General features: G+C 35.0%; 2 protein-coding genes across 3 annotated transcripts in view; both read left to right on the forward strand.

Moving 5' to 3' along the window:
* The window catches only part of LOC138691650 (gastrula zinc finger protein XlCGF26.1-like), a 54368-nt gene that overhangs the window by 9744 nt on the left and 18458 nt on the right, over positions 1-26166 (forward strand). Inside the window, exon 5 of one of the 2 annotated variants that reach the window (XM_069813843.1) lies at positions 417-6277. The exons of the other annotated variant lie outside the window; for it this stretch is intronic. Within the exon in view, the coding sequence (XP_069669944.1) occupies positions 417-1509 (1093 nt within the window). The 3' untranslated portion in view covers positions 1510-6277. Of the gene's footprint in view, positions 1-416; positions 6278-26166 lie in introns of those variants that run through there. 2 annotated transcript variants of the gene reach the window in all.
* Positions 8155-20366, forward strand: LOC138691661 (zinc finger protein 253-like). Its single transcript, XM_069813873.1, has 5 exons — positions 8155-8321; positions 12799-12896; positions 14308-14445; positions 14764-14843; positions 17905-20366. The coding sequence occupies exons 2-5, from the start codon at positions 12804-12806 to the stop codon at positions 18725-18727; spliced, it is 1134 nt and encodes a 377-aa protein (XP_069669974.1). The 5' UTR covers positions 8155-8321; positions 12799-12803; the 3' UTR covers positions 18728-20366.

Below are 26166 nucleotides of genomic sequence, written 5' to 3' on the forward strand. Positions count from 1 at the left end.
AGATAACTTTTCTTCTTGTTTTAAATGAAAGGTTACTACAAAACATTATAAATTATATGTATTAAACTTAATAAAATCACATAAATTACCAGATGCTTACCGATTCAAAAGCATGCATTCACTATTACCAAGCAGCAGGAACTGAAACTATTTCCGGCATACAGTTGTATTTGATATATCTGACTCAATGATTGGCCCAAACTAAGAGCCAATAGCAATCCACCTTACAAAAAATGACCTGTTTAAAAGCACGAATGCAACTGTAAAGAGAAATACCATTGGTTGCGGGTCTTCTTAATAAAAAATGTACCGAATGTGTCCACTACTAAATTATGTTCATTACTAGTATTGGGAGCCTATATTACCTTATTGAAAACTTAGATATTCTTTCCACTTATGATACTTATAATTGTTAGTGTTGCAGTTAGCCATAGTAGCGGAGCTGTAAAATTCTGCGAAAAAATTCCTGAGGAGGACGACGGCAAGAAATACGAATGTGACATTTGCGGAATGTTTTTTCTCGACTTTGCAAGACTCAAAGGTCATCACCTCTTACTTAAATGTAACAAGCAATTCAATTGCGATGTGTGTGGAAAGTGTTTTTCCCGATCGCGGGATTTCGAAAAGCATTCACGCATTCACTCAAGCGAGAAATCGTTCAGTTGTGACGTTTGTGGAAAGTGCTTTTCAAAGTCCTACGATCTCAAGAGGCATTTACTCGTGCACACTAACGAGAGGCCATTCAGTTGTGACGTGTGTGGAAAGAGTTTTTTGTCCTTGGCTCATCTCGAGAGACATTCACACGTGCACACAGGCGCGAAACCATTCAGTTGTAACCTGTGTGGGAAGTGCTTTTCAAACTCAGACAATCTGAAGAAGCATTCACGCGTGCACACAAGCGAGAAACCATACAGTTGTGACGTGTGTGGGAAGTGCTTTTCTACCTCAGACTATCTCACGAGGCATTCACGTGTGCACACAAACGAGAGGCCATACAGTTGTGATGTGTGTGGAAAGAGTTTTTCGCGCTTGGCTCATCTCGAGAGGCATTCACTCGTGCACACAGGCGCGAAACCATTCAGTTGTGACGTGTGTGGGAAGTGTTTTTCATACTCGTACAATCTCAAGAAGCATTCAGGCGTACACACAGTCGCGAAACCATTCAGTTGTAACGTGTGTGGGAAGTGTTTTTCAAACTCCTACAATCTCAAGAGGCATTCACGCGACCACACAGGCCCAAAACCATTCAGTTGTAACGTGTGTGGGAAGTGCTTTTCGTACTCCTACAATCTCAAAAGGCATTCACGCGTGCACACAGGCCCAAAACCATTCAGTTGTAACGTGTGTGGGAAGTGCTTTTCAAACTCCGACAACCTCAAGAAGCATTCACGCGTGCACACAAACGAGAGGCCATTCAGTTGTGACGTGTGTGGAAAAAGTTTTTCGCAGTTGGCACATCTCGAGAGGCATTCACTCGTGCACTCTGGCCCGAAACCAATTCAGTTGTGACGTGTGTGGGAAGTGTTTATCCAGCTCTTCAAGTCTTAAAAGGCATTCAATTGGGACGTTTGTGCAAAGTGTTTTTTGCTCTGGAACTATCTCCATAAGCATATATTCCTACACTCAGGCGTGAAACCATTCAGTTGTGACGTCTGCGGAATGAGTTTTTCGTGCTCCGGACATTTGAATATGCACTCTGCGTACACACAGGGAAGAAGCCATTCGTTTGTGACGTGTGTGGCAACTGTTATACGAGGTCTTCAGATCTAAAGAAGCATTCCCACGTTCACAAGACATGAAGCCATTCAATTGTGACGTATGTGGAATGTGTTCTTCTCGCTCGGAATATCTCTTTATGCATTCACGTGTTCAGACAGACGAGAAGCCGTTTAGTTGTAAAGTTTGTGGAAAGGATGTTTGCTCTTGAAATATATTAATGTGCATTTACGTATACACAGTTGAGAAGTTGTGATGTGTCTGGGAAGTGTTTGCACGATCTGTTAATCTCCAGATGCTCTTCTGAGAAAAACCGTTCTGTTGTGTTTTGTTTGGAATGGATTTTTCACGCTCGGAATATTTTAATGTGTATTCACGTTTGCACACATAAGAGGACCTGTTCAGTTGTGATGTGTGTGGAATGGGTTTTTTATGACCCAAACATGTTCATATACATTCACGCGTGTACTTAACTATATTTCATTATCTATACTTAAATATCCTATTCTTTAATCATTATATAATTTTATTATGCTAGCTTTAAATTTTCCTCCAGCAGGAACCTCTTTGTTCTTAATTTTTATAATATATTGTCTTTTTTTTTTTCTTTGTCACGCAAGGATTTTCTGTAAATCTTGGAAATAAGGACGAAAAATTTCAAAATTTAAACAAGAATATCAAAAAAGTCAAATGACGTACTGTATGTTATTTTTAAAACAAATTTTAACGCCGTAATATAACATTGGACACTATAAAATTAATTACTAAGCAGCATTTTATATTGTATTAATATTATATTGATTACTTTAAATTATTATTAGTAATTACTTACCCCCTTTCAGATGATGAAAATGTCGCTTGAAGCGCGCTGTTTTGATGCCCTTCACCGAATCCCTTTTTACGTATCAGCAATAATACACCAGTTTTGCTTTGTTTCATTTGCCCTGGTACCTTATTTCCATATTTTTCAAATCCTGATCACCGTAGAATGCATTACTCAGTTAATTAATAGATATATGCGGTTGATTGCCGCATTCATTATCTACTTTTGGAATTCTGCTCTTTGGTACTCCAGTTTTACCGGAAATAGTTTTATTGCACTCCTGAAGAGACTTTCTATTCACAATATAAACAAACATTTAAGACATATCTACGAATTTCAAGATGTACCATTCGAATAAATATAGAAATGAAGTGACTTTCATTTTCTCAATTTTCCCTAGTACTGGTAATATTAAAAAAAGTAAAATTTAGCTTTTCTTTTTTCATAACATTTAATGATATTGTTTTATAACGTTTTAGTGATACTATTATGTCTAAATTACCAGCTTTAACATAGTAGTAGTAATAATAATAATAATAACCTATAGAAATACAGACAAATATGGACGTCACATGTGATCAGAATGCCTCGTTCTAGAATTCCACGCCAAATTTTAAATTACCATCCTGTGGGCAAGACATCCTTGGACAGAATCTTCAAGCATTGGCAAGAGAGCATAACGGGCCACTAGGCCCAATACATGCAAGGATGATGATAATAATAATAATAATAATAATAATAATAATAATAATAATAATTATGATGAAGATGATAATATTTTGACATTTTCGTGAGTTTCGAAAAATGAATATGTATATTTAGTAAATTGGAATTGTTGAAGCGAAACTACATATGGGCTTTGTAACTATCCATAGTGGGGACTAAAAACTATAAATAGATTCTCTGTAGCAGAATAGTTGCACACCAGTGTTATTATTCTTGTACTCAAACCAGTCTAGTCTGCACGATAGAAGTTGGCCAAAAAGAAACTTCACCCAAGAATATTGTTCCAGGAATATTCGCCCAAATTGATTACACCCAACTATTGTCATTCTTACAATCACTCACGGGAAATTCACCCACTGCGGTGAAGTTTAGTTCATTCATAGTTAATATACTTTTAGCAATTCGTTTCCGTGGTAAATTTTGTATTCAGAAATGTCTTAATCTATATGATTATTTGAAGTTCTTTCTTAACAATTCAAAATTTCTTTCCGTGGTTGTACGTTTATTGCAGAATTCTTAAGTTTAGATGACTATTTTGAAGGTATAAATTTTCAATGGATATTCGTGGAGAAATTATTCCACGTATATTACTGATTCATAAAGTTTATATGTACAACCTTCACTCCAGAAATGCCAATCGAACCAAGGGAAATGTGTTTGCAGAAGGAAAACTCATGGCGCAAAAGGGGCGACCACAGGAGCACCAAATGATTCCTATGTAGAAGTGAAGTATATAAAGTAGCTGAAGATGTCCATTCTCTACCACAAGAAGAGGTGTAAGCAGTGCGTCGATGTACAGCACTAAACCATCGGCTCCAGCTCAGATTACTGAACGTGTACTGCAGCGGGTGCCATCAGACATGCTTCAGTTTTTCCTCTGAGGGATTCCCTAAAAGAACTATAAACCAAAGGCGCCAAAGGAACTTTTATGCCAACCCAAAATCTAACCGAGATCTTCGAGTCATACCAGCAGAATTGCTGTCTTAGAATTTGTTCCTGTCGAAGATGTACCAGCGTGTTTTCATACTGTTCTCCAGAGATGCCCAGAATGATGACAGTTTTCGTCAAATATTTCAAGGCCACCTGCATTGGGATTACTGCAGGAGGGCGTCGGCCTGCTACAGTAGCTCGATATCCTCCTCACTTATGGAATCAGTTCGAAGCAACTAGGTCAAGTGAACCACGCACATTAACACAGAAGCATGGCACAACGGCTTCCAGAACATTGCTTGTAAGAAACATCCCACTGTACAGTATACAATCTCATACATTATTTAAATAATGAGCAATCCGATGTAGACAGAATGATCCAGGAGTTGGATCTACGTCGAAGAGTAAAATAAGCACGAGAACTAAAATATAAAAGCTTAAATATAATGCTGCAAAATATTTCACAAAGGTATGATGAATCCAAAGACGAAGGACATGTAGTTGAATACTTGGGTGCCTGTGGTTACAACATTCAAATCTGAATAAATCCATCCAAGACTCGGTTTCTGCAATAAAATGGGATTAAAGTTTTTCAGGAGATATGTAAACTATTCAGAACTTCGTTCCACCTAAATTATTGCAATATCAATTTTAAAAATATATAAAATTATAACTACTGTATATGTGAATTTCCTCTGTTCTAATTTTCCCTTGGGTCAATTTGTACGGGTGAATTCTCCATTGTGTGTCCATTGTCCATGTGTCAAATTTCATTTGGGTGAATATTCTTTTATGTGAACCAGCACCGATATAAATGTACTTAAACAATACGAAATATACAAACATATATGGGAAAAATGAGGTAGGCATACTTAGGAAACTGATTATATTCACTTGTTCATTACTCAATTACTAATATACTGTTTGGAAGATTTAGGTTTATACTGTACAAAAAAATTGATTAAATGGCGATCTTACTCGTGTTAATTGTGTAAGCATGTCCGGCTTACAGCTGTTTCGGTGCTTCTTCACACCATCTTCAGAGCCTACTAGATCTCGGCGTCATCTCGAACTTCGCTGCCTGTTGTGTGGGTCCGTTCGATTGTTGAAAATTGTTGAAATGTGGTGTCAAATAGTGTGTGTGTTCTGAAATTGATCTGTGTGTTGAGACTTTGATCAGGGTGTGTTTTAGTATGTAAGTATATTTCATATTGTTCCAGTGTGTTGACTTTTTGGTTTTTGGGTTGTATGTGTAGGATTTCCATGTCTGTATATGTGTTATTGTATGTGTGGTTGGCATTAGTTATGTGTTCGACATATGTAGATGTACTGTGTTCTCTGGTTGTTGCTTTAATGTGCTCTTTGTATCGAGTTTGGCATGATCTGCCTGTCTGTCCAATGTAGAAACTGTCGCAATTATTGCATGTGAGTTTGTATACGCCGCACATCCTTACATAATTAACACGAGTAAGGTCGCCATTTAATCAATTATTTATATTCAAGTGTTAAAAATAGTGTACGAAAGATTCAAATGGATTATACTGTAAGTTACTACTTAAAACGTATATAGGCATAGAGTTTTTGCTGATCAACGTCTGAATAAATTTGTTATGTATTTTCATTACAATTTAAACAACAAAATAACTATTTTCGTTATGGATAAATATTTCAGAACAGATGCTGATAGTGGTTTTGATTTGGCTAACAATGCATGGACTCATTGGCTGAAGATTTTTGATAATATTTTATCTACAGTTTTGAATAAGTTACTCTTTCAGATTGGAACAAGTTAAATCTGATCAATTATGCATCTAATTCTGTTTATGGTTGTATATGTGAAATTAGTAGCCTACATATTTATGAATTTGCCTTAGCCACTCTCAATGCTCCACATATAGCCCTGGAGAACGTAATGAAATATATACTAGACATTTACCTGCAAATAGAAGAGAGCTATGTGGACAACCTATAGCTCACTATGGGCCTATTCAGACACTCCTAATTCTATGTAATACAGGAAACTACTGTATTTTAAAGCCGTAAATCGACCTCTAAACAATTATATTCGTGACCTTTTTTTTTTTTTTTTTTTTTTTTTTTCTTCTGGACTCTATTCTTCTCAAATACGTCAGAGGGTTTTGTAAGGTAATACTCTCACACAGGCTTTACATTAGAAAATAAATAATTGTCGCAAAAATCCACAAATGAAAAAATAAATTTGTGTGAATAATAAGAAAATCTTGTAAAATATTCTAAATAATTATACAAAAAAAGATTAAATTAATAAGATTTATAGAAACAAAAAGTTATGTAATTTGTTTCTTGGAGTTTTATTACTTTAAGTCCATCTTACCACACTGTAGATGTGCATATGCTAGTAAATCATTAGACGTAGGTGTGATTAGAATCCATTACAGCTGAATTGACATCACATCAAAATACGTTATTTTATGGGACTCTAAACATTCAAATTCCTTACCAGTAGGCTCTTCAAGATATATTAATAGCAGAGTGCTAACTCCTTTTACTCAAAGACGGTTTCTAATTACAGTTTTTACAAGATCTATGCAGCTAAATCCTCGCGCACAGTTTACTATATGCAATGGAATTACTGTATATAAGTCAATTAGAAAAAAATTGTTCACTTAACTTGATAACATACGTGAACTGTACCAAATTTTCCAAATCTATTCCAGAAAACTATTGCTCAATATTTTCTTGAACATTGCCCGTGCCGTTAGCATTTAATTTACATTCTGATTCTCCAGAACTGATTAGTTGAAACACATCTCTGATTTCAATTTCTCCATTACCATCTTCGTTTCTTTAGTCCAATGTGGTTGTCACATTTTTGCACATTTACATTCAAAATTTGTTGCATATTTAGAAGACAAGTAGCAAAATGCGAGAAAACTGTGCTGTCACAGTACGGCAAGCTGTGGAAGATGTTTGAACTGAGAACTTTCCTATAAGGACAGACAAAAACTGTCAAATTCGTACCGTAGTGCACTATTCTCTGCTTCTACTGCTAACGGAAAACTTAAACTAAAACTAAACAGAAGAATCTCCTTATTCAGAATGTGCATCCACTCCTGATTTACAGCCTAATGCACCACACTATTTCGACATGATAATGTTAAAATTAAACAGTCATTTTATTAAAATACGTTTCTCTTTCGCCTAAACATCCATCTCCCATGTTAATATGAAGGAGAGAGAGATGCGATTCAATAGTGCCAATAATGCGAAGTAAAACTTCACGTTTTTGTCAGAATTTATATACAGCCGTGGACGAATTTGGAAGAAAGAGAGGGAAACGGGAGGAACCGCTTTAAAAAGCACAGTTGAAGGTGTGCTTGCAAGGGAGTTTAGGGCTGAGAAAAATTGAATATGTGATCTCCAAGCCTGTTAGCCACTTTTCTCTCTCTGGTTTCGTTCCTCCACTGAAAGTAATTTTGAATGTGAAAAGCCGGAATTGGACGTAAATTAATTGATACGACATAAAAGGGGCAGCGGCAGGCGTTACAGGAGTTGACTAAAGCGTAACAATAACAAACGCCGAAAGGTGTTAGTTGTACATTGAGAGGTACTTTGTCCTTTCACAGTGCCAGTGGAGTCCAGTAAACTCGCTCATATGACAAGTATGATTTTCGATGGCTTACCTAAGAGCGGCAGAAGAAAGACCAGGATTTGTAAGTCTGAACTGTAAAAGTCCCCTCTGCGAATAAAGTGGGGTAACGGCGCTCATGTAACAGGCAGCTAAGCCAGTGCATCTTTGTCGAAAATTGTTTGCAATATTATCGGAATCTCTATGGGCAAAGGTATGTAGGTCCGTTGCCCATTTCTTTTAGTGTTCATCCAGTAAGCGTCTAAGAGGCTTAGGAAATCCTTTGGCAGGATGAATTTGTATACAGGCATTGTGTATCCAGTTTATAATGTTCACATTACTGGGCATAGGTAATCCAGAAACCTACGCGTCACGGTCTTCTATGTGAATTGATATCCAGCCAGCTTAGTTATTCTTGCTAGAAGATTCTTTTGGGTCAATATAAAAATTTTGTAATAGCTAATTATTCTGTGCCAATTTTGGTCTTACCTAGTGCTTAAGATTAACGCTCCAAAGCAGGTATGTAAATGGAAATATTTCAGTGCCCAGTGGGCAATATTACCGTTGCATTTTCTTCCGCAAATGTTAGGAGTTAACGACATCCACATACTTTCTTCATGTCTTTCAATCCGTTGTGCTCTATATCGGCTTGTACTAGAGACTTGTATTTCTTTCCTTGTGTAGCATTATGTATAGTGTATTTCGGCACATGTTTTCACTTATTTAGTATGGCATACAGTTGATTGTTGCTTACCAATTATATGTTGTATTGTCACATTCTTTTTGCAGTATTTGTGTTTGAAACTTGTGTCTTGTGTATATTACTCTCCGCATTAATGATTATAAGCAGCGTCTAAATGTTGATAGAGAATGTTATACTCTAATTACGCAGGAAGAAACAAGTACACAATACCGAAGGAGCGAATATTTCGTATACCGGTTCTTATGACGTCATCTTATTTACTCGGAAATAAAAACGAAATTACACTCGAGACCTCCCCACTCCCCAACTCTCTTTCACTTCCTCTTCTATGTGTCACATCTTATATATGTTAGATCACTCAAAATATCACTTATTTGACACATTACTTATATGTTATCTAAATTGAATCGACTGCAATGTATATTACTTACTGGCTTTTAAGGAACCCGAAGGTTCATTCCCGCCTTCACATAAGCCCGCCACTCGTCCCTATCCTGAGCAAGATTAATCCATTCTCTATCATCATTTCCCACCTCCCTCTAATCCATTTTAATATTATCGTCCCATCTACGTCTCGGCCTCCCTAAAGGTCATTTTCCCACCGGCTTGCCAACTAACACTCTATATGCATTTCAGGATTCGCCCATACGTGCTACATGCACTGCCTATCTCAAACGTCTGGATTTAATGTTCCTAATTATGTCAGGTGAAGAATACAATGCGTGCAGTTTTGTGTTGTGTAACTTTCTCCATTCTCCTGTAACTTCATCCCTCTTAGCCCCAAACATTTTCCTAACCACCTTATTCTCAAACACCCTTAATCTGTGTTCCTCTCTCAAAGTTAGAGTCCAAGTTTCACAACCATACAGAACAACCAGTAATATAACTGTTTTATAACTTCTAACTTTCAAGTCGACCTGGTTAGCAGGTTGGTATAGCGCTGGCCTTCTATGTTCAAGGTAGCGGGTTCGATCCCGGGCCAGGTCGATGGCATTTAAGTGTGCTTAAATGCGACAAGCTCATGTCAGTAGATTTACTGGCATGTAAAAGAACTCCAGCGGGACAAAATTCCGGCAAATCCGGCGAAGCTGATATAACCTCTGCAGTTGCGAGCGTCTTTAAATAAAACTTAACATTTTCTAACTTTCAGATGTTTCAAAAGCAGACTGGATGATAAAAGTTTCCCAATCGAATAATAACTGGCATTTCCCATATTTATTCTGTGTTTAATTTCCTCCCGAGTATCGTTTATATTAGTTACTGTTGCTCCTAGATATTTGAACTTCTCCACCTCTTGAAAAGATAAATTTCCGATTTTTATATTTCCATTTCGTACAATATTCTCGTCACGAGACATAATCATATACTTTGTTTTTCGGGATTTATTTCCAAACCTATCTCTTTACTTGCTTCAAGTAAAATTCCCCTGTCTTCCCTAATCGTTTGTGGATTTTCTCCTAACATATTCACGTCATCCGCATAGACAAGCAGTTGATGTAACCTGTTGAATTCCAAACCCTCTCTGTTATGCTGGACTTTCCTAATGGCATACTCTAGAGCAAAGTTAAAACGTAAAGGTGATAGTGCATCTCCTTTCTTTAGCCCACAGTGAATTGGAAACGTATCTGACAGAAACTGACCTATACGAACTCTGCTGTACATTTCACTGAGGCAGATTTTAATTCATCGAACTAGTTTCTTGGGGATACCAAATTCAATAAGAATATCATATAAAACTTCTCTCTTAACCGAGTCATATGCCTTTTTGAAATCTATGAATAACTGATGCACTGTACTCTTATACTCCCATTTTTTTCTCCTTTCCCTGTCGAATACAAAATATCTGGTCAATAGCAATGCATATTATATGTTCAAATTACTTACTTAGGTAAGTCTGATTGTTTTCGTGAATTCTTGTCCAAGTGACATGTTGCTAAGGTGTGTGATTTGAGTGGAAGCTGTGGTGCGTGTGGTAGGAAAGTTGGTCAGGGAGTATTTTGTGACAGTTGTAGAATGTGATTTCATTATGGAAGTAGTAACACTGCTAGTGATGTGGTTATTCTCTGTGATAACTGGGGCCTGTTTCTCAAAACTCACGGACTAGTTATACTAGTCTGTACAGTAGTATTAATAGTTTCTTTTACAAGTCTTTGTTTCTAGAAACTACAAGGGTAAAGTAATAGTTACCAGTTCACAGACTAGTAATAATTTTCGATTTCACCAATTCCTAAGAGATTCTGTTTCTCAAAATGCTAATCTAGTTGATTATACTAGTATTCAACAGGAATATTCCTACAAGACTCTAAAGACTGGTGATTTCTATATTATCAGTTACCAGTGGCAATCTTTCTGAAACAATCAAAACAAAATATTGTAGTTACTGTATTTTTTTAATATACCGGTATGTGGTTTAGTGATTCCGTTTGAAGTAGTAAAGAAGTTGTTGTGAGAAGAGCTAAAACTATAACGAGAAGGAACCATTATTATTCCTTTACAGGAGCATTGTTTAAATATAATGAATGGTTTAAATAAAGTGCTGAAAAGCTTGGAGAGTTCTTAAATATAGTGGGACCTGCCATAATAAGACAAACAATTAGAAGTCATGCTTTATCGGCAAAGATTCAAATACAAATTCTTCTACAAATCGGGATATTGATTATTTTCCAATGCCATCTGGTTTTTCTGCTCTAGACCAGCAACACATGCAGAATTTTTTTCCTAATAATCTGATACCAATTCATCAACTGCAGTAATTTTTGCTGGCTTTCCTCCTCCACAGCCAGTTCTTCTGACATTGTTAACTTTAGCCTACAAATTAAATATAAAACGACACTAATTTACGAATAGATCAAACGTAAAACTCAAAAAATAAAAAAAAAATTAGCGAATTTTTCAAGTCATAAGTGACATTCATGTCGCCAGTAGACCCACTAGCTACTTAATGTGTTCATATTATGATACTGTGAACTTGAATTGGTACCCCTCGTCAAAGTTGCTTTCTTAATGTTGGGCCAGTAAGTGTCCCTAACGTATGCATAACTTTGTTCTGAGGTATCAGTTCCATAGCCTCACATATTACACATTTTTTTGTCCATTCGTTTACTTTATCATTTTTTGTTATTATACTTGAAAAAGCACCGAATGATATATCCTTTGATTCATTAATCATATCGAGTATAGTTAATTTGCTTTCAATTGATGGAATTTCAAGAGAAGAGAGAAGTAAGAACCAAAACACAAGCAGCTTAGCCTTCTAACCTCAAATAACAATACCTACCAATGGCTATAAACAAATGAACTCAATCTGCTGACTAGTGAAAGAGATCATGTGACTAGTGAAAAATTGTCACAAGTTACTAGACTGGTAAAATAGTTTGAGAAACAGAATCTATTAGAGCTGGTGAAATATACTATGGTAACTAGTAACTGGTGAACAAAGTATTTTTGAGAAACAGGCCCCTGGTCATGTGAACTCTGTCACTATAAAACATTAGTTATGAAACACGAGGAAATCATCGCCAACCTACAATATGAGCGGGAACTTTTCAAAATTCAATTGGGAAATTACACATTGTATATCGTTCTGAAACTTATCCGAGACTAATTTGTGTACTCCTACCGTTTTTTTACTATTTATTCTCTCTCTGTTTTCATGACACATACTTTCCATTACCATTTCTACCACTTACTTGATATATTCCGTAATCTCTTTCCCACCTGATGCCATATTCCTAACTGTCCTAATGCTTTGTCCTTATTGACATGTAACATGACTAATTCATACTCCTGCCTCACTTTGATATTTACATCACTTCACTAATTAATTTACTATATTTACACTATACTCTTTCACTTTACATAATTTAAACGACTCATACACTTATCTTGCATTGTTCTACACTGTGACTTTCATATCCTTGGTTTTCTTTTTTCACTTCGTCTATTTCCTACTTTACTCGTCCGACACTATTTAGTAGACATCTGCATTTTGTTGAAAACGCCCGATCCAATCCAGTGGAACAAATCATATATAGAACTTAGAGACAAACACTATCGTGAAATCCTCGACTTTATCGTTAGACAACTACTGTATCTTGTCCCTAGGCCCACATGCTCATCTGAGCTGATGTTCAAACTCGTTTGTATTTTTGTGGTAACTTTTGTGTGTTGTGGTGTTCGCACAGAAATAACACACTACGCAGATGTGGACTTATTATTACCAAGCCACTAAGTCTGTCTGAATATTTCATATTCTGCAATTATTAACTTATGTTACTTAATTTCCTTTTTCAGTCGTAATGGACATGATCAAGATGGAACCTGGGTCCGACACAATGGGTATACAGACAAGTGTTATCGCAGATATAGAAGAGAAGAAGCCTTTATCTGAGGTATATTGAGAGCAATTACTATGTGTTTTATGCTCGACCATGCTGAAATGTAGTAATTATACACCTGGTAGCAGCCCTTTAATGGAACTCATTAAAGTACACCTATTCATTAAAGTTCAGGTGTTTCACCAATCAGAAAATAGCATTGTAGCAATTTGAAAACGCAAGTATCGATTATTCTCGGATATGCAATCGAAAGACAACTAGTGAAACGTCACGGAGGCTGGAAATCCAATACTGTCGCAGAAGGTTTGTTGAAGAATCAATCCAAAATAAAATTGAAATCTCAAATACAATATTAAACTCAGTCGAAAAAAAACAACACACAAGTTAACATAAATTCACGCGTCGTCTTCCAGCCTTTCCAGCATATTTCCGCAAATTCATTTCACCAATTACGCAGTAAATCACTTACATTTAAAATAAAGTGAGTTCTGTTACTATAATAATTAGTGTTAATTGTAAATAATATTCGAATAAATTCATTTTGTTATCTCCTTTTCAATGTCTAATTTATTTTCAATGTTATATCAAGATTAATGTTTATTTTACTCTCTAGTTTATATCATGGTCAATGTGGACATTTGTTTCTCGGAAAAATTCAATACTTTCTCGTTTGCGCACATCTCACAATTTACGGGCTATTGCACTAGGTCAGTTCCGCTCCTCAGTCAGATACGAATAAAAGGAATACTTCTGAATAATTTCAAGTTAGAAATATAGTCGAGCATTAAAAGTCGTATGAACCTTGACTATAATCGTAATTAAGAGGCTCGTATGAAAATTATGAAACTCTCTTGCGCTCATTTCATAAGGAAACTCGCGTTTTAATTCCTACCATTATAGGCTCGTTGCATAATCTTCTATTCTATATGCGTCATTTATAACTAGGGATCGCATTCCTTTGTAATTAATTGCTCTTTCTCCACGAGATGAAACACAACTAATGAAGTTGAAATTTGTGAATGTGAAGTTACAAACGGAATTTTATTTCACATAAAACACACAAACTCACAAAATTGTTTGAATACTTACACTCAGGACATATATTTCAAACACAAAAACCTTGAAGTTCTTTTTACTTGCACGGACTTTTAGTATAACATTTAGATAATATAAAACTGAATCAATAATAGGTTATTTAGAATGACTTTAACCTTTATATTTTCTTGTAGATCTTTCTGATCATACTGGCAAAATATGTGATACTGTAAATGTATTCTTTTACTCGTATATGCTGCGCTACAATGTTTTTCAGATAAATTATTTAAATGTTGGTTTTGGAGTCGGTACTCTTCCGTTTGTTGACATCAGTATTGATAAAAAGGTGGACGGAATTTATAACTAGTCACGGGATTTCGTTAACAACTTTTATACTCTTTGTCTAATTATTTTGTTCTTTATGTTGCAGGATGGAACTTTATTAAATTTGGACGTCACTAAACTAAAAACTGAATGTATAGATCACAGGTATGACATTAAATCGGAGATAGTATTTGAGGAATCTGCAGTGCCAATTGACTTTCCCATGATGAAGAGTGAAGCTGAGGTGAGTGCAGTTTATGAAGTGTGTTCGTCGGTAGTTCTCTCTCTGTTACTTTCTGACTGATGTAGCTGCTACAGTCATCCCAGTGATAAATTTAACTGTCCAATTTTTAAGTTAATTGTTTTACTAGCACTGTTTAGTTTATTTGAATCATATACCGTTCTTGGTGGTAATCCATTAGTGACAAAATGGATGCCCACATCCTTCACAAAATATTTTCATTACTGACTTTGCTTTAAAGATTGGATGAGTTGTACATTTTTACTGCTTGATTTTCATGTATTATTGTGCTCTGTGTCTATTTTACATAATCTGCTACAGGAAGAGTTTTGTGAGTTGGATCAAGTGAAGGACGTCAAACTGGAAGGAACAGCAGAAGAGAATGAAGTCTCAACTGAGAGGTGAGTGCAATATACGAGTCCCTGGGTTGTTGTTGATTTTACTGCTTTATTTAAATAGTTACAACATAAACATATTTGTAATTTCAACGTGATTATTTTTTATATGAAAACTTAAGTTTACCTTGCGAACATAAATGGCATGAATGATATAATATCCTATCTCTATCACGAACACCTGCCCTACTGCTACTTCACCACTCCTACAACTACTCGAGCTGATGTTGTTGCTAACAAAGAAAATACAAAGGCATAGACCTGCCTTCAACTTTTCACATTTAATGGAGATCAGTTCACTGACCATTTTCATTGACTAATGGAATGTAGTCAGGAAATATAGTTCCTGTTGTTTTCTCAGGTCTGATCCGGCAGTTCTAGTAGGCTTTTGTGTATAGCTTTGAATGAAGTGAGTCCTACTTCTCTGCAGCATGTCCATCACAGATCCTAACTCCTAATTAGAAAATCTACTTGGATTTCAATTTTTGTATTTAGAAAATTCATATTATTTTTATTATTATTATTATTATTATTATTATTGTTGTTGTTGTTATTATTATCATTATTATTATTATTATCATTATCATTATTATTATTACTATTGTAAATTTTAATTCTGTTGTATTTTTAATTTCATAATACTCTTGTGTGAATTATAGTGGGCTGGTTTTTGTCCATATCTGTTGATGAGCACATTACTATAATTGGAATAAGAATAGCCTGTTATGTCTCATTAAGAGCAAAGGTTTTCCCTAGGGGGTAGGTCTTTAGTAACTCATGTGGTGAGCTATTCCGTGTAAGGGATATGTGGCAGTTGCTTCGACAAAATCAGTAAAGTTTTGGTTCTCTCACAAACTTCCTAATGCCTGCACACGCACACTGATAGGCTTATATATTTTCTTTTAGTTTTGATACTTCGTGAACCACTAAAACAGCACACTGGAGGCTTCTATGCATATTTACGGTGCTTGGTCGCTGATTATACAATTGTTATTTTAATAAAGACAAAAATGAAGATAAATACGTTATTATTATGATTATTATTATTATTATTATTATTATTATTATTATTATTATTACCGGTTCTATTATTTTTATTTATATTAGAATTATTATATTTTTATTATTACTATTACTCTAATACCGAGAACATTGCTTAGGAATCATTGTCCCATTGGACCCATTATTTTACTCTTCTCTTTCTAGAATGAACTTCTTTGTTGTTCTTGGCATGTATGTTGATGTAGATGTTGTCTGTCCATGTCTTCTTTGGAATTGCATAAGATGCACGTTGGTGCTGGCAGTATTCCAAAGTGATGAAGATATTTCCCGAGGCAAAGATGATCAGTGCTGAGACAGAAAGTTGCAACTCGTGTTCTCTCCGATCACTCTGCTGTGTTCAGGACTACAGTCGTCCGACGATTATGCTGCATTCCTTGTTCCACTACGTTATTATTTGTGTTTACTGTTTCTTTTTTAGAACAATGTGGTGCGCTTTTTTAATAGTTAAACCAGGAGAAGGTACATAGCTGGGAAAAGACCGCACTTTGTTTTAAATCTGCACTACTTTAACGGCATGAATGCTCTGACCTCTTCAGTTTTTCATATCCTTAATTAGTGCCTTGTTGACAATTTATGCACCTGGAATAATCAAAGTTGTGCTTAATTTTGAACAGATGCTTGTTCGTTTTTGATCACATACACTCTGTATATCTCTACATGAAAATGCATTCCCCCTTATCCCAGTAAGGCGTGCATTGCATTAAACTGGCAACATTGTGATGGTGTGACTTCCCCACTCCATCATAACCTTAAATAGAGCATTGTTGACATTTTTTGTACTTGCAACACTCACAGCTGTACACCTATACTTTAGTGCTCATTCTTTCTGGCTTGTTGGGCAATCCTCACGTTATATAAAGAACAGCTTACTTTTAGGTTATGCGTTTTATAAGGAGAACGATTCACCATTATTCATAAAATATTGATATATTACTTGTGTCAATGTATTAGTACCGTTATATTATGTTGGGCTTAATAATAAACTTTTTTTTCTTTTTTTTTTTTTGCATAATATTTTTATATTCTTTTCTGTTGAATTTTTCTACTGGTTTTATTTCTTTTCATAATTTTCCTATTTGTATTAGAGATTTAATTAAATCATTCTGTCGCTTCATTTTAGATTATAGCATTGTAAGCAAAATTAATGTTGTTATTACTTTTGAGAGAAAAAAATTTGCAATGCGAAAAAATAATAAAATATTTCAAGCTTGTATTATTACATATCGTGCAAAGTATAAAATAAGAATAATATCAGGAAACAAAATGCTTTAGCAAAAATCAGTAAGTTGATCTTCGTACATATTTTCAGTAGCGTGGTTTATCTGGCCACATGCATTTCCTCATGTTATAACATGTATGAGCCTTCTCCCGAGTTAATGCCAGGGCCACACCTTCCGTAGCTCTACTTGATATCCATTCTAGTTGCTAACAATTTGGCCGTGACTTGAGATTCTTTGCAATGAGATTATTTTACCTTATGATTTCTGTTGATAGATGTATATTTCTATAGATGCATGATGGGTTGCATTACTGATTGAGTGGATAGCAGTTTCTTGGTCTGAGATGCCTACAGAATTTCTGAATTAATTTTGCTAAGTGTGTTCCCCGCTTTCGATATGTAAATCTTCAACTCTTGTTAACAGTATTATTATTTTGTTATTATTATCATTACTATTATTAATATTATTTCTTTGAAAATACTACAGATATTACTACTGACAGTACCACCATTAGTACTACATTTATTATGATGATGATGATTATTATTATTATTATTATTATTATTATTATTATTATTATTACTATTACTACTACTACACTCATTATTCCTGTTATGATTATTATAATTAATATTATTATTTACTTTTTTAAGTTAATCTATACAGAAGTAACTGAATGTGAAATTCCATTATCGATTTCTCATCTATTACTTTGCTTATGGGGTATATATTTCCTAATTGGAAATTTAAACATTCTTTCCACTAATGACAGTTATAATTCTTAGTGTTGCAGTTAGCCATAGTAGTGGAGCTGCCAAATTCTGCGAAAAAATGCCTGAAGAAGACGACGGCAAGAAATACGATTGTGACATTTGCGGAATGTCTTTTCTCGACTTTGCAATACTCAATGACCATGACCTCGAACACAAATGTCACAAAGATTTCAGTTGCGATGTGTGTGGAAAGTGTTTTTCCCAGTCGGGAGATTTCGAAAAGCATTCACACCTTCACTCAAGCGAAAAACAATTCAGTTGTGACGTTTGTGGAAAGTGCTTTTCAAAGTCCGTCTACTTGAAGAAGCATTCAAGCGTGCACTCAGCCGGGAAACCAATCTGTTGCGACGTATGTGGGAAGCGTTTTGCAAGATCAGAATATCTTAAAAGACATTCAGTCGTGCACACTGGGGACAAGCCCTTCAGCTGTGACGTTTGTGGAAAGTGTTTTTCGCTCTCGAAATCTCTCGATACGCATTCATTCGTACACTCTGGCGTGAAACCATTCAGTTGTGACGTGTGTGGGAAGTGTTTAACAACCTCTTCAATTCTTAAAAGGCATTCATTGGTTCACTCTGGCGAGAAGCCATTCAGTTGTGACGTTTGTGGAAAGTGCTTTTCGCTCCCGAACTACCTCCATAAGCATAAATTCCTTCACTCAGGCGTGAAACCATTCAGTTGTGACGTCTGTGGAAAGAGTTTTTCGCGCTCTGCATATTTGAATATGCATTCTCGCCTACACACAGGGGAGAAGCCATTCGTTTGTGACGTGTGTGACAAATGTTTTATGAGGTCTTCAGATCTAAAGAAGCATTCCCGTGTGCACAAGGCATGAAGACATGTGATGTGTTTGTTAAGTGTTTGGCATGTCCGGATAATCTCCTGATTTTCTTTGGTGCAAAACCGTTCTGTTGTGGTTTGTTTGGAATGGAGGTTTCGCTCTCGGAAAATCTTAATGTGTATTCACGTTTCTACACATAAGAGAAATTGTTCGGTTGTGATATGTGTGGAATGCGTTGTTTATGACCCAAACATCTTAATATACATTTAGGCGTGTACATAATTATATTTCATTATGTATATTGAAATATCCTATACTTCAATCACTATATAATTTTATTATGCTAGCTTTAAATTTTACATCAGCAAGAAGCTGTTTGTTTTAATCTATATTAATAATAAATCTGTAGCCGAAATTTTTCTGGTAATTTTCGATTTTCCAAAAATAATTGGTCCTAACATATATAATTAACCACCCTGAAACCGAAAATCGCTTTTTCGAAATTTTTGTTCGTATGTCTGTCTGTCTGTCTGTCTGTCTGTATGTTTGTTACCTTTTCACGCGATAATGGATGAACGGATTTCGATGAAAATTGGAATATAAATTATGTTCGTTGTAACTTAGATTTTAGGCTGTATGGCATTCAAAATACGTTGTTTAAAGCTTGGGGTTATAAGGGGCCTGATTTAAATAAATCGAAATAACTCGCTTATTATTGATTTTTGTGAAAAATGTTACATAACAAAAGTTTCTTTAAAAATAATTTGCGATACGTTTTATTCCTTGAAAAATTTTGATAGGACTGATATTTAATGAGATAAATCAGTTTAAAAATTAATATTACTGCCATCTAAGGCCGTATAATTAAATAAAAAACAAATGACTTCGTCTATAAGGGGCCTTGGACAACAACAATCGAAAGCTATGAAAAATAGCCTAGAGAGAATGTTTCTGTGTTTGTATGAAGTAATATCGGAAGCTAAATTAACCGATTTTTATAATTAATTATTATTTCACCACTGGAAAGTGTAGTTTCTCTAGATGGACATAATGCTATAATGTTATTACAGTAACTTGTGATGTAATATAATATATATGTAATAATATTATATAATATAATTTAAGTTATTTGAAGGGTTCAGAACCATAGTGGGCCAAACGCCATTTACTGGATTGGTAGAAAACAAGGGTTAAAATTAAGTTATTACCATAATTCAATGGAATCCTATAACAAGTAAAATAAAGTATACACATTAAATCTAAATGATGTCAATGTTCATTAAACTATGGTTGCATGTAATAAAAATTAGAAACATGTTAAAGGAATTGTCATTGCACCAATGAGTGGTCTCTGGACCAAAATGATCGCATTTTAATTATTTGGATGCAATTTAAATTAATTTAACATGTTAAACGATTTATCCTTCTATCAAACACGAATGTTCCCTGGATCAAATGTCCTATTTTAATTATGTAATTACTTTATATTTATTTCTAACGGGTGCAACAGAGTGCACGGGTACGGCTAGTTTTTATAATATATTGTCTACTTTTTTTATTTCTCACGCCAGTATTTTCTGTAAATTTTGGAAATAAGGACGAAAAACTTCAAAATTTAAAGAAGAATATCAAAAAAGCCAAATGAAGTGCTGTATATTATTTTCAAAACAAATTTTAACGCCGTAATTTAACATTGGAGACTATAAAATTAATTATTAAAGACCGTTTTATATTGTTTTAATATTATATTGATTACTTTATATTACTATTAGTAGTTACTTACACGCATTCAGATGATGAAAATGTCGCTTGAAGCGCGCCGTTTTGATGCCCTTCTCCGAATCCCTCTTTATGCATCAGCAATAATGCACCAGTGTTGCTTTTTTTAATTTGCCCTGGTACCTTATTTCCATATTTTTCCAATCCTGAAGAACGTAGAATGCATTACGCAGGTAATTAATGGATCTACGCGGTTGATTGCCGGATTCATTACCTACTTTTGGTGCAATTCAACCGGGAATAGTTTTATTGCATTTCTGAAGAGACTTTCTGTTCACAATATAAACAGACATTTAAGGCTCGTATCTACGAATTTCAAGAAGTACCATTCGAATAAATATAGAAATGAAGTGACTTTTATTTTCTCAGTTTTCCCTGGTACCGTTAATATTAATAAAAAAAAGTAAAATTTAGCTTTTCTTTTTTCACAACTTTCAATTATATTGTTTAATAACGTTTTAGTGATTCTATTATGTCTAAATTGCCAGCTTTAACGTAGTAATAATAATAATAATAACCTACAAAAATACAAACAAAACCGGAGGTCACATGTCATCAGAATGACTCGTTATAGAATTCCACGCCAAATTTTAAATTACCATCCTGTGGGCAAGAGATTCTTCGGCAGACTGTTCAAGCATTGGCAAGAGACCGTAACAGGCCACTACGCCCAATATATGCAAGGATGATGATGATGATGATAATAATAACAATAATAATAATAATGATGATGATGATGAAGTTGATTACGATGACGAAGATGATAATAATATTTTGACATTTTCATGAGTTTCCAAAAATAAATGTGTAAATTTAATAAATTGGACTTGATGAAGCAAAACCACTAATTGTCTTTGTAACTACCCATAGTGGGGAACTAAAAACTATAAACAGGTTCTCTGTAGGTAAATAGTTGCACAGGGGCGTTATTATTCTTGTACTCAAACCAGGCTAGTCCGCACAATGGAAGTTGGCCGAAAAGAAAATTCACCCAAGAATATTGATACAGGAATTCACTCATAGCAATGAAGATTAGTTCTTTTCATAGTTAATATATTTTTAGCAATTCGTTTCCGTGGTAAATTTTGTATTCAGAAATGTTTAAATGTATATATTAATATTTTGAAGTTCTTTCTTAACAATTAAAAATTTCTTTCCCTGGTTGTACTTGTATTACAGAATTATTAAGTGTAAATGACTGTTTTGAAGTTATACATTTTCAATGGATATCCACGGAGAAATTATTCCAAGTCTATTACATGTATTTATATTTATATGTACAACCACAGTCTACTGTATACAGCCGCGAAGCTCAATATGTAGTAAAAATGCAAACATGGATAGTTGCCCACCACTAGGATCGCTACTATCGCCTTATCACAGATCTCTCTCCTAGCAGACGACAAAATATGTTACATTTTCGTTGTCGTGTTATTTTGGAAAATTAACACCTTTCTTCCATTATTGAAATATTAAATGCATAAAGTTCATTTATTATTTTATTGAAATTCCACCATAAACTCGAAGATACCACCAAGAAATAGGTTAACATTATTTTTGTTTGTGCAAAACGAAGTGAAATTTACTTTAATCGCTTCACTCATTCAAGATTATAGCGATAATGAACCATGAAACCAATAAATATTAATTCACATTTCCCTTTACAACAATAATATAATAACAGTAATAATGGAAATATGAATTAATGGGAGTAATTTACGTGTACCGGTACTTGTAGTGTAGGCTTACGTAGTTAACAAAGTGGGATGAGGTTAAGCAATAATAAATCACAACAGAATTGGAAATAAAACGTGATCAATAAATTTTATTGTAACAGACTTACTTTTTCTACGTCTCTAGTAAAGTAACAAATAAAAATAACAACAAAATTAGGGGATGTAGGGCGTATATGACCAAAAATCACATATTTTAAAAAGTGGTTTAAAATAAACTTTATAGTCTTGAGAATGTGTCCACAAATTTTTACGGCCGAATTCCAATTATAAATGGGCTTTAAAAATTTAAAGAGGCATGGCCGCTCTGTGCCACGCCCACTTTTTTACCAAATACTCCAGTCATCCTTCATTTTCTCTCTTTTTGTACATGCAAACGCTTGGAAAGGCTATATGTTTGAGTGTAGATGGCTGTGATCAGGAGTACCACGTGTATTTTAGGCGGGAAGAGCATGCTTGCTTTGATTTCTTGGTTTGGAGGTAGTAAACACGTGTTTGTTGTGAAGTTGGTTTTGTAAGTTTTGTCTTCCACGAGTGTTATTTATACAGTATGCCTCGTTTCAGTAGCATTGTGTTTTTAAAAGTGAAAAGAAGTATTATAAATAATACAAAAAAGAAGCGTGTGTGTGTTCAAGAAAAGTTTAGGGCTGTACCAACTCTCAATGTAGAAGGACAACAGAGCAGGTCTAGCATAAAGATTGCAGAAGGAATTGAATTGCAAAATAATGTTGATGAAAGTAAATTGAATACAGGGTTTAGAATAATTGATTTGTCCATTCTTTCCTCTGCCATAAACAATGCCTGTTGTTGCTCAACTTGTGGCTCCAAATCACTCAAAATTCATGATGATGAAAACAGGTTTGGTGTTGTTTGTACTCTCCATATAGTGTGTGACAATTGTGGATTCGATTCACAATTTAAAACTTCTAATAGAAAAAATAATGCATATGAAGCCAATATTAGATTGACTTACAGCATGAGATGTGTTGGTGTTGGGAGGGAAGGAACAAATTTGGTTTGTGGTCTCATGAACATGCCTCCACCAACAATACGTTACACTGATACTAATAATGTGCTACTAAAATCCCTGAAAAAAGTGTGCGATGAGTCTATGACAAAAGCAGTACAACAAGCAGTCTCTGTAAATGATTGTGATGGAAATGATCTATCTGTGTCCTGTGATGGTACTTGGATGAGGCGTGGATTTTCCTCCCTCTATGGTGTATCGACCTTAGTCAGTATCGATACAGGTAAAGTATTAGATGCCCAAGTACTGAGTAAGTACTGCACTACATGCTCCACCAGAAAGAAAAGTTTAAATAAAAATGAAGAGGAGCAATGGGAACAAAATCATGCTAAGTCTTGCTGCAAGAATTATCATGGTTCTAGTGGTGGGATGGAGGGAGCAGGAATGAAATTAATTTTTCATCGCTCCCAAGAGAAATATGGTGTACGCTATGTAAAGTACTTGGGAGACGGTGATTCCAGTGCCTTCAAAAGTGTGTTTGAAAGTGAGCCATATGGATCAGATTGCCCTATTGAGAAGCTGGAGTGTGTTGGACACGTCCAGAAACGTATGGGTTCTAGGCTGCTGAAACTTACCAAGCATATGAAGGGTAAGAAACTGGAAGATGGTAAGGGCATTGGAGGAGCTGGACGACTAACTAAGAAGGAAATCCAGTCAATACAAATGTATTATGGAGCTGCCGTTAGACAGAATGTGGGTAATTTGGACAGTATGCAGCATGCTGTATGGGTAATCTACTTCCACAAGTTATGCACAGATGCCAAACCCCAGCATGGTTTGTGTGGCGAGTGGTGTCCATACAAGAAGGCACGAAACAATGCACAACAATACAGCCATAAACATAATCTACCAGAGCCAGTCATGAATGCCATGAAACCAACTTTTAGGGCTCTGGCCAAGCCAGATCTCCTAAAGAAATGCATTCATGGCAAAACTCAAAATCCCAATGAGTCTGTGAATCAGCTGATTTGGAAGCGCTGCCCTAAAACTCTGTTTGTGTCTTCTACAGTAGTACAAATAGCCACATTGGATGCTATTTTGGTCTATAATGATGGCAATGTAGGGAGAATAAGAACTCTTCAGGAGTGTTCACAATAAACATACTCCAAGGTATCGACAGCAGGAGAATCGACAGTGCTAACACTGCTCTTCAAAAAAATACAACAAGAAGTACAGCAGAGAAGATCCCTGAAGAGAAAGGAAGCTGAGGACCTTCAGGAAGAACAGGAGTATGGTGCAGGGCATTTTTAGAGGTACAAAAATGGATATGGCATGTCGCATGTGTATAGAAATCTTTACAATAAGTTTTCCGTACTTTACATTTTTCTATAGTTAAGGAACATTTTCTCAGAAACTATTTAAGATAAAGCAATGAAGTTTCGCACATATATTTATCACTGAATTATAAAAGTTTTCCTGCAGAAAATTTTATTTCACATGTGAATTGAAAGTATTTACATTAGATAAAGTAGTAACATTTAATAAAACAAATTACCATACATATAAAAAAAATATATTTTGAAAAAGGTATTTGATATTTTAAACTTCTGTCTGCAGGGATTGGTTAGATATAGTATTGAGAAAATGTACACAAAATTTCAAATCAATATGTCCAATATATATTGAGAAAATGTTCCTTATCTTCCTATACATCAGGTTAGGATACATTGGCTTATAACTCCACTTCCATATATGCTAGGATATTGTGAATCGGTACTGAAGCACATACATTCATTGTCAGTTATCCTACCAAATTTCAAATTTATAGCTTCAAAACTGTGGAAACCATGATGAATACAAAAAACGGTGCGCTTCCGGCCTACATCCCCCCTTAACAGCTATAATTAAAAACATATCCTTTGAAAAAAAAAAAGTAGGCTTAAGTTGTCCGAAAATGTACAATTATTCAAGCAATCAGCTGATACAGACGTAGAATTAATGCAGAGCTTTTGTTTCTCAGCTGCAGGTGATAACAGAACAGGTTTATTTGAAACATCAAATAAAGTTGGAATTGCATTCCAGATTAATTTTTTTTTGTTTTCATTCATGAATTGTGTGTTTTCGAAATGAAGAGAGCAAAACTTTGCATTATTATAAAGATATGCTTCATTCTTTGTCAATAGATCTTCCCTCCTGCTGTTTATTAACCACTTTTTGCATCTAGAATTAAAATAAGAAATATATGTTAGGATATTATAAATGTAGGCCTACTAATATACACTAATGAGAAAATCCATCAATAAACACTATAACCCTACTCTTTATAATACTATGTACTTTTTAAAGTATCATAGTCAACTACAAATTCGTCATTTATACGTAATTTTTACATTTTCAATGCAGGCGAGATAGTAGGTATGTTTTATAAACTCATCTTTCTGAATCTTTCGCAAATCGCAAAAAGGATAACTCTCGCCTTTTTTTTCTTACTGTTGCTACAATTTATAGCACTACAAACGTCTCCTCCTTGCCCCATATTATTATTCAAATTATTGTATTTTAGCCATTAACATTTTCATTACAACCACAACGAACATTTAATAATTCATACCACTTTTCTTCACAAGCATCAATGCGAAATACGAGCACTCGATAGAAATACGATACAGTCCACTCTAAGTCCAAAGTCGACCGTGTACAGTCTATTGTTTCTAGTTGCTAACCGCTTGGAGCGCTTTATCGCGGAATTTGCAAAAAATCACCTTAAGCTTCGCGACTGTATATAGTAGACTGTGGTACAACCTTCACTCCAGAAATGCCAATCGAACCAAGGGATATGGGTTTGCAGAAGGAAACCTCATGGCGCAAAATGGGCGACCACAGGAGCACCAAATGGATCCCATGTAGAAGTGCAGTATATAAAGTAGATGAAGATGCTCATCCTGCACCACATGAAGAGGTGGAAGCAGTGCCTCGGTGTACAGCACTAAATCAAGCGGCTCCAGCTCAGATTA

This window comes from Periplaneta americana, chromosome 16, assembly GCF_040183065.1.
Source record: "Periplaneta americana isolate PAMFEO1 chromosome 16, P.americana_PAMFEO1_priV1, whole genome shotgun sequence".
NCBI lineage: Eukaryota > Metazoa > Arthropoda > Insecta > Blattodea > Blattidae > Periplaneta > Periplaneta americana.

Bases quoted from the DNA above. Each gene is read 5' to 3' on its own strand.
- LOC138691661 (XM_069813873.1), top strand. From the start codon at position 12,804: ATGGACATGATCAAGATGGAACCTGGGTCCGACACAATGGGTATACAG. The intron at 14,446-14,763 runs GTGAGTGCAGTT...AATCTGCTACAG, and splicing joins TGATGAAGAGTGAAGCTGAG to GAAGAGTTTTGTGAGTTGGA. The intron at 14,844-17,904 runs GTGAGTGCAATA...TATAATTCTTAG, and splicing joins AATGAAGTCTCAACTGAGAG to TGTTGCAGTTAGCCATAGTA.